A 9,852-nucleotide genomic window follows, 5' to 3' on the forward strand; every position below is an offset into this window, starting at 1 on the left:
ATACTAGATAAACGTTTCGTAACTGATATAACCCTCATCAGACTAAAGTCAAAATAAATCGCCAGTTTAACAACTTAAGAAGTATGACCATGACATCAATACACATGATTACATATTATAAAATTATGAAATGTTATTATTTTCAATTTTTTGCATTTTAATGAAATTATCTAGAAATAGGAACACATTTTGAGAATTTAGATGATAAGAAAATTGGTGTCCTTGTTTTGCGGTACGTGATTGGTTGATAACTGAAGGTGTGTACAAGGTAGACCAATTAAGCGATAAGGTCACTTTTTGCGTAAACAATCGAGCATAATAAAATTTTTGGAGCAATTTTTAAGGTCACAAAATAAGTAGAAATGTTTTCCTGTCGACGTAAGCACGTGTAAATTATTCAATTTGAGTCGAAACAGCCGCATATCTGGGTCTTGGACTTTGTACTTGTTTTGCGAGATTATATAGTAGACGTTGAATATAAAAGTTTTATCATTGTTTGTTGGTAAATAGCGAAATTGACGATGAATTTATTATTTTATACACGAACGATTGATCGGTAATTAATAGTATTGCATTTGATTTGTCAAAAACAAAATAATGAACGGAAAGTGCGATTAATCTGGTCTACCTGCTGCAGTTAACTATGTATACGAAAATAACCGCTAGAGGGGGCAGTGACGTACACTAAAAATAACAATTATCATAAACTTGGTAATCAATGTTAATTTCTCGTTAATTCCACTCCCATTATAATAAAGTACCTGTAATAGTTACATTGTTGCTAAGCCGTTTTGCATTACATTCAAAATTAGTTTAACTGATGGTCTAGACAGGAAAGCGATTACGGAATATTCACCTGCAAGTCCACATGTGATTGGTCAATAAAGCAGCCTTCAGCTTGCTGCTTTTTTTGACCAATCACAAACTACCCACTATAGTGGCCCATTTGACTAGATTTACCCTGTTCTTGAAAATTAGAAATTTTGTGGTAATACAAAATTGTTTTTTTATTCTACACTGGATGATTGAAATTATCGTCATAACTGCATTGAAGCGGACGCATTTATTTTCTAAAACTGATATGAACTGAAACAGAGATAAAGTTTCGAGGCATGAATGAGAGTGAGATGAAAACCAAAAGCGGGGTGTTACCGTGTAGGAGCTTTCACAATTTCGTTATCAATCAAAGCGAAGATACGCCACTGGCGCGCAACCGGCATAATTCTCGCCTTGGTGAAACTTGGACTTTGGACTTTTGAATGAACCCAGCTTTACCCTACCTAAAACAAGCGGTCTTGTGCGCCCATGCCACCACACATAATAAACATTTTACTACGTTCCTGATCGTGGTGGAATCAGTTTGCGTTAATATTTTTTCCGAAAAAAAAATCGGGAAAGATTTTGAGAAAATCGGCGCGAGTTTTCAATTTTTTTCAGTGCCCGGGAAATAATTTAGAAGAATTCAAACCTTTGGTATGTATTTTTTTTTCAGTCACTTTTTAATAACAATTTTATGTAACTGTTATATTGTCATGAGTGTTAAATAGAACAAAAGATCACGACATCCATATAAACGGATTCTTTAAATTCTACACAACCAAATTAGAAACTAGTACCGTAATAGATTGCAGACAACCTCTCGATAAATTGCAACTGGCACAGTGTACTTTCACTGACAAATCCAATAATCTCTGTAAATCAATTTTTTTATATAGAATTAATTATTTTTAAACTTTGTACTATATAGTGAAAGTCAGGCAAAATAAACAAACAAATCAACAGCGTCCAGAAAAGCAAAACAACCAATTAAATTCCTCAATGTTTGTCATATAGTCCACGTGGTCGTGACGTAGTCGACACGCCCACGTGTTATTTTTGTAAACCAGCTGCGTACATTTTGACATGCAGAGAGTGTACATTTCAAAAATTACCATCCAAACTTTGTCCCTATTTCGAAATCTACGATCATGTTTATCCGAGGATTGGAAATCAAATTAATGATAAAGTTCGTCAACTTTGATCAAGGTTTAACAGTACAGAAACGCATTCTCTATATTTTACCACTAAAATTGTAATTTATGACAGAAAAAAATATTTAGATTTTCTTGACAATCGCGCCTACCTAAATACATTAATTACAATCTCAACCTTTGATATTGGGAGCTTATTTTGACTAAAAAAAAAACAGATTCAAAGTTCATCACACACACAATCAATAAAAGTGAGTCATTAATTTGCGGGTACTAAAACAATTACTAATCAGTCAATAAGGTGAGTTGATTATAGTAGTTATAATCAAAAATACGTTATAATGGATAATTAACGCAAACATTAAGTCCTCAAAGTGCATCAGTAGCTTTATTATAATGATGTTGATGTGCTGATTTTATGATGTAGTAACCAACATTGATTTTTTTGGTACTTCAAAAAACATTTTCATGTGAACAGCCTTTGGAGATTTGCTATTATGATTAACTCTGAAGATCTGAAAAATCGGTTTTAATGACATACGAGAGTTAAAAAGAGGAAATTGTATGCTCTACAAGATTGCCTTCAAGTCATTTTACCCTAAAATGTCATTTAAGGGAGTTACAAACCAAAAACTATCTGCAATGCTCACAAAATGTAACTTCAAGTCAGTTCTTCAGTCAAATTTGGTCGAATTTTTTCGAATACTTTGCTAATTATCTCGGGAGTTCTTTAAGTAAGAGGTCTGAAGTATTTACGATGTATATGCACCTTGATGGTACTCAACTTTTACTACACTTTCAGTGCAACAGACATTCTTGACATTATTCAAATGGGAATCTTTTCTGGCCATTATGGTGAATTTCTAACTACACAATGCCAAAATTGTGTGTCCCAAATTGTTGTTTAATAAGAATTCTTCTAGATTAGGTAAATTAAATGCCAAAAAATGTGCCTAACCATACTATAGAGAGTGTCAAATCGATAGTTAATGGTTCTGGTTGTATTTAGTACACAGAGACAACTTCAGAACTGTTAAGGCAGGTCAATATATAAACTGTTATATACAACAGTAAAATTACTTGTTAATTGCGCAAAAAGAATAAGAAAAACCTCCTTCATCTTCAATAATGGCATAGAAATGAATCTAGTAAACCAATATAAAACTATTCTGACAAAACAGTAAGGTTGTATAATAAGGAAGTCTTATAAAACTAGGGCATCAAAATCGCTTTTAAACGGATTCTAAAGTATTCAGACTTGTCATGGTCATGGTGAATTTATTAGCAGAGGGTATTGCACTTCAATGTGTTCGCATTAGTTCAAGGAAGAACAAACTGTAACAAGTAGTCAATTTGTTTAGTTTACGTTAACCAGTTAACCATCAGAAGATTGCCAATATCGTACGTGGTTAACATGTTTTCTAAACCATACATTGTGAACTTTGCGTATCGCATTTCAGAGCTAAAAATAAGTTAAAATGTGTAAATAACATAGTCTAAAGGTTGTTTACGGATTTTGAAACTATACAGACCAAAATAATCTCTTAATCTGTGATAATAGGTTTTAACCAAGCAAATACAATTATTACCAGGAACTGGTTTAAGGTTGTTAGTTGACATTTTTTGTTATTATAGCCAAAAAAAAACAAAATTTTTAACATGAGTACTTTGTACTTTGAACCCAATCTCTACATTGAAAAGTATTTAAAAATACCCGTTGTTTGTCTCCCGTCCGCAATTTAGTAAGCGGAAACCACTTACTCTTATTATTAAATAGCTGGACTCGAATTTATGTTGCACGTTGTTTACAATTGAAAATTTGTATGCGTAAAAACGTGATTACCTTTTCAATACTCTCGAGTAAAGTCCAAAGGTGTTAAAAACAAGTATTGACTGACTTTATAACGTAAATGATTCGATGGAGATAAGCTTTTATCAGCATTAGCCCCCAAACACCAAAAAGATATAAATAAAAACAAAGCAAAGTGTGTCCGTCAAACCGAATCAAACTGTTATTAGAATTAGTGTTATTCAGGTTGTTTCTAGTGTAAGTGTGTAACGACTTTAATGTGAAATTATTATAGTGACTTTTTGGTTTCAGCTTGAACTTCTGTGACTGTGATAATACTGCTCTTTACAAACCCATAAACCTCTAAGTGACCATGTCTAGAATAGTTTTGAAGCAAATCTCCCAACACCGCCTTACCCAGCCTAATCAAATGGGTTACATAGGGTTGATTACCCTAGTTGGTAGTGGCAATAAACGCATGTTTTCCGTAAGTTTAATCCCGAAACTCTTTGCAAAACTAATTGAAAAATTCCAGGTGAACATATCCAAAGCTGCCAAAAGTACAAACCCTAAAACCCAACAAGCCAACGCTCAACAGTTAGCCCAAATTCGCAATTTTGGCGTGTTAAAGTCCCCGTATGGACATTGCGGCCCTATTCCAAATGAGACAGTTGTTCAACACATTTACAAAGAAATGGATAAATGGGTGGAGGATCCTGCAGCAGTAAGTATTCTAATTTCAAAATTAGTGTTGTGACATCACGTTGTACGTAGAAAAACGCTTAAATTAAAATAAATTGTGCTTAACCATCAAATTCTTGAACGTGTAGGAGGTTTTAATAAATATGTATTCATTGACCTAGGACTAGTGACGATACATTTAATTCATAAAAACATTCATAAAGTGAGAGCAGTCTAAAACGTTTTTGTATTGCTAAACTCACCAACTTTCCTCTCTACATAGAACTCCTTTTTTCTAATGTTGCACTATCAAACTTCAGACTTGTGCTGTATCTGGACGAAGCTATACCTACGGGATGTTAAGAATGCTGATCAACCGATGCGCTCAAGCCCTTTTGGGTCATTGCGGCCTTAAACCTGGCGAAGTGGTCGGTCTTTTGCTCCCCAATATTCCAGAATACGTGATCGTATGTCATGGAGCAATGGAAGCGGGACTCACGGTCACTTTCGTCAATCCTTTGTATACACCTGGTAATTTTGTTATTATTTAATTTTCGGTGATGCTAATAATCTGTATTTCATTAGACGAAATCAAGCGACAATTTGAAAACGCCGGTGTAAAAATGATTGTTACTATTCCGTTGCTGCTTGAAGTAGCTACTACAATAGGGCCAACACTGCAAGGATACAAGTACTAACATCAAAGTTACTATTTCTCAACTTTTTCTAAACCGTAACAATTTATAGATCAACAATTTGCATTGGTGGTGATGACGATCCATCGAAAAACGTCCACGGACTTATGAGTCTACTGTCCGAAGGATACGAAGCAGATTTGCCCGAAATCCACCCTGATCAGTTGGCCCTTTTACCGTATTCGAGCGGAACTACCGGTCTACCTAAGGGCGTGATGTTGTCCCACAAAAATCTGGTAGCTAACATGGTGCAGGGTGAACACCCTTCTTTAGTAGGCAACATTGCAACTAAGGGTGAGTTTATTCTTTTGTTAAGAGAAAGTTAAAATGTATAATTTGAATTGCAGACGGTAAAAAACATACCGCCTTAACAGTGTTGCCCTTCTTCCATATTTACGGGTTTAACGGAATTATGAATATTTGTTTGAAACTTGGCGGTCATCTAATTTCCATTCCTAGGTAGGTTTACTATTAAAATATACTAAAATTTTCTAATGTTACTTTTTGGCAATAGGTTTACTCCAGAAGATTACCTCAAAGCTTTAGAAACCTACAGACCAACATTCCTCTTTGTCGTACCCTCGCTCCTACTATTCCTCGCCTCTCATCCGAGTGTTACTAAAGAACATTTAAGCTCGGTCGAGGCAATCACATCGGGTGCCGCGCCCCTTACTGAGGGACTTTTGCAAAAGTTTAGACAGAAAATTAGCAATCCGGAAGTCGTGATTAGGCAGGGTAAGTTAGAATTTATTTTAGAGCCAAGTAAATCACAGTGACCAATCACAAATTACCCTTTTGTTCAATTTGAATATACTTACAGGTTATGGGATGACGGAAACCAGTCCCGTAACATTCCTGATGCCCCAAATGACACCACCTTCGAAAATCGGTACCATCGGTGTTCTGTATCCTGGTACCGAAGCTAAAGTCGTCAGTTTATCGACCGGGGAAGTTTTAGGCAGCCATCAAACTGGGGAATTGTTAGTCAGAGGCCCACAAGTAAGTGTTTCTCCTGTAAAAAATTACTCTTAATAATAAATGACAAGTACCTTATATAAATTATCTCATCATTTTATTTCAGGTCATGATGGGTTATTTGAAAAATGAAAAAGCCACATCTGAAATTATTGATGACGAGGGTTGGCTACACACTGGTGACGTAGTCTATTACGATGAGGACCAGTATTTCTACATTGTGGATAGATGCAAGGAACTAATTAAAGTTAAAGGAAATCAGGTAAGATGAAAATCAAATAAAAAAGGTGTAAATGAAAGATTATTACCTTTAACTGACCCTCCAGATTACTGAACTTAATTGAATTGAAAAAAAATTGCTGAAACTTAAAACTTTAATATTTCTGAAACTTTAGCTTTACATCTTACTTGCAAGCCACCTAATCACTTAACTGATTCAAAAAAAGAACATTTCAGGTGTAATAAGATCAACATTAAGTTATTAAAGTTTTATTTATTTATAAAAGTAACTGGAACCCCTATTACAAAAAAATTGTTCCTAATTGAAAAAGAAACATTACAACTATAATGTAATCTAACAGCACAACTAATCAACTTACCTACTAAAGTTAGCTACTTATTTACACAATAAAGATGGCTTCCAGACAATTACACTGCATCTCTAACATTTTTTTTTATTCCATATCTTCAATGCAATTATAATTTTAGTTAATTAGAACGTCATAAGAACCTGCAGACCCCGCTAGTCACGTTTCAGTTGCTCGCTTCGGAACTGGAAGATTCCCCAAGATCAGTCACCACTTCCCCTTTCGCTACGTCGTCCCCGGAAATGTCACTAGTCTCCATCAGTGTTTCTTCACTTTTAGACTGTTCAGGTTTTGCTTCGATTTCCTTGCTGCTTCCTACTTCCGCGGCGCAAACTTCAGCCACTTTCGGCGTCTCTTCAATCGCACTGGGCTCTAAATTGACATCTCCAGCAGCTTTTGTGGTGGAATCAACTGTATCGTTGCCTTTCGCCGTCTCCGGTAAATCCACTTTTTCAGTCACAGTTTCAGAAGCTGTAGTGGCCTCCTCGGAATTTTCACTCGTAAAATTGCTAGTCGGAGTTTCAGTCGATATATTTGAGTCGTTACTAGATTCGCAGAGGGAATTGTCTGATGAAGTAATACTGTTTTCTGGGGAAATATTTTCGTTTTCAGTCTTCAATGTGTTAACCTCTTCAGGTGAGAAGTTGTCAGGAACGGTGGTTGAAGATGGTGTTTCAGTACTGGTTTGAAGAGTATCATTAGTTGATTGAACTGGCTCCATTTCCATATCTGCTTCTGATGTGGTTTCAATGGGATGCTGAAAATTGTAACAGAAATAACAGTTTTTAGGAAAGTGTGCTAGAGTTATTTTAATGGGTTTTTTAATAAAATTGTTCTGAAAAAATGTTGACACATAAAATGAGTACATAAAAAAATGTAGTTGCTTTATCCTGTTTTAATTACAATTAATAATTTATAAAGTAAATTTGCACACATAAAAAATGTTGAAACTGGCAATTATTTTCAGTTAAGATATTAAACAAATCACAAAGTTGCAGTTTTCACATTTCTCACAGTTTTCAAAATAGTAACAGCAGCATGTTTGTTTTTGTGAATATGTACTTACAACTATTGCTTCTGAACCTTCAGGAACATTTGCCTCAGAATTCTCAACAGCATTAGCAGCCTTGTCAGATTCAATTTGCTCCACATCCTTTGCTACAACCTCAGGTTCTTCACTCTTAACATTAATGGCAGTGATAGTGACTGATACAGCCTCTTTATTTTCGTCATCCTCTGATTGAACTGAACTTTCAATGGTATTGTCGGCTACTGGCTCTATGGACAGATATTGAACACATACAATTTCCTGACTGGATGTTGATGCTTCAGCCTCAAGTTTTTCACTGTTGAATGTGTTCACTGAGTTGTTGATTTCAATATGTACCCCATTTTTGGCCTCATCATCAAAAGACAAACATTCAGTTAAGTGATTTGTGGTTTGAACATATGAAGATTCATCCATTTCTTCAACGTTTATTTCGTTTCCGGGTTCCGGGACTGGTTCATGGTCTGATTCAATGCCATTCATGATTCCTTCTCCATTCTCTGTTCTTCGACCGCCAGGTTCTGTTGTACTGACTACCAGAATGTTTTTCTCTAAAGCCCGCATGTATTTATCGATTCTCGTGTACTCTTTACGTGGACTAGTGAGTAGTTCGCATATTCGTTGCAAGGTAAATGGGGCCGATGCAAAGGCTTCTAGTTTTTCAAGGATAAAACTTTTCATGAGATCATAATTAAACATTTCTACGTTCCGGGACGGGGGTGACTCTAAATCTATGGCAACCGGCGATCGAGATTCGTAGAATTCGGTGATTACATTGATCAATTTTTCCCTAAAAAGACTTTTGATCAAGGACCACTGGTACACTGGGTCCCCGGTCTTGGCCACGAATTTCAGATACTCCTCCAGTTCTCTCGGTATGTCTTTCGGCTTCATTTTAGCAAATTCCTCTAAACTGTGCAGTATTTCTTCGGGATTTTCCATTTTTTAACCACGAATTTTCCACCCCAAACACACTAAACAAAAACTTTGCTTCACTATCAACTTTTGTGGACTTTCATCTGTCTGTCGTACGTCACGCTGTCATTGACATCAACTAGTGACGCGTCTTCTTTTTGTAATGTGTGGCATTTGCTACCGCTACTACCATAACCTTGTTTAACACTTTGTACTTTGCACAGGACCGTACTTTGATTTAATTATCAGTTTAATTCGTAATAATGAATTAAAATAAATATTAAAACTGTTTTGTTTTCTTTCAGGTTTCACCAACCGAACTAGAAAATTTAATTATGGAAATTGAAGGAATCGTGGACGCTGCCGTGGTTGGTGTCCCTGACGAACTGGCCGGTGAAGTACCAAGGGCCTACGTGGTAACCAAACCAGGTCAAAACCTCAACGAAGAGGATATTCAAAGGTTCATCAACTCGAAAGTGACGCACTACAAAAAATTAGCAGGAGGCGTTAAATTTATTCAGGCAATTCCGCGTAATCCGAGCGGTAAAATTCTCAGGAACGAATTGAAAATTCAAAACCCTTAAATTGAACACCTGACGATGTGTGATAGTTTTATTCGCGTTTTGGGGGGTTGCTCGCAAGGCCAAAATAGTACGAGCGGCCTTTATTATTTAGTTTTGCGGCTTATGACTGATTGAGCTTGAATAATGAAAGAATTATTGTTTAAGAATTAAAACAAGTAAGTTCTAATTTATTTAAGTAGGCTTAAATGGCAGACCACATCATGCTTTTACTATTATTATAACGTTTTTACGGTGAAAGTTTATTCTAATTTGAATTCATATTCATAATTTTGTAAATGTTTTGCAATACTTTTTTGACGCAATTAACTAATTTTAAGGCGTTCCGGACTTTAGTGGATGTTTTCTGTGAAAAATTACTAGAAATTTGTGATATAGTCTGAAGTTTATTAAGGAAATTTGTAATTCAAATCAAATTGTTTGTAGCGTAAAATATATTTTGTATTGTACATAGTTTATACCAATTTTTTTTAATAAAACAAGTTTAAAAATATGTTTCCATTTTTTTCCTTTAATTTGAACTTTGTCGTTTTTTTCTGAGTTTTCCTGAACGGAAAAATCTGGTAGATCCGCGTCTGTACTGTCAATTGTAGGTATGGAAAAATCAGGGC

The 9,852-nt window shown here is 35.4% G+C and overlaps 2 protein-coding genes across 3 annotated transcripts; one reads left to right on the forward strand and one right to left on the reverse strand.

Annotated features, from left to right (window-relative positions):
• Positions 1-1,313: 1,313 nt before the first annotated feature.
• LOC145730792 (uncharacterized) lies at positions 1,314-9,734 on the forward strand. Of its 2 annotated transcripts, none has more exons than XM_081982215.1 (11): positions 1,314-1,473; positions 4,072-4,246; positions 4,295-4,483; positions 4,761-4,971; positions 5,026-5,131; positions 5,188-5,429; positions 5,483-5,594; positions 5,650-5,870; positions 5,956-6,134; positions 6,217-6,372; positions 8,966-9,734. In XM_081982215.1, exons 2-11 carry the CDS (start codon positions 4,133-4,135, stop codon positions 9,242-9,244), a joined length of 1,809 nt encoding a protein of 602 aa, XP_081838341.1. In that variant the 5' UTR covers positions 1,314-1,473; positions 4,072-4,132; the 3' UTR covers positions 9,245-9,734. The 2 variants fall into 2 exon arrangements, with proteins under 2 accessions (XP_081838341.1, XP_081838342.1); XM_081982216.1 differs by lacking the exon at positions 1,314-1,473 and adding an exon at positions 3,858-4,017.
• LOC145730802 (uncharacterized) lies at positions 6,584-8,747 on the reverse strand. The gene is made up of 2 exons (XM_081982227.1): positions 7,764-8,747; positions 6,584-7,454 (listed from the first exon to the last, which is right to left on the reverse strand). Exons 1-2 carry the CDS (start codon positions 8,685-8,687, stop codon positions 6,864-6,866), a joined length of 1,515 nt encoding a protein of 504 aa, XP_081838353.1. The 5' UTR covers positions 8,688-8,747; the 3' UTR covers positions 6,584-6,863.
• Positions 9,735-9,852: the final 118 nt, after the last annotated feature.

The sequence above is a fragment of the Ips typographus genome, linkage group LG6 (assembly GCF_016097725.1).
Source record: "Ips typographus isolate SLU linkage group LG6, UJ_Ityp_2.0, whole genome shotgun sequence".
Lineage (NCBI taxonomy): Eukaryota > Metazoa > Arthropoda > Insecta > Coleoptera > Curculionidae > Ips > Ips typographus.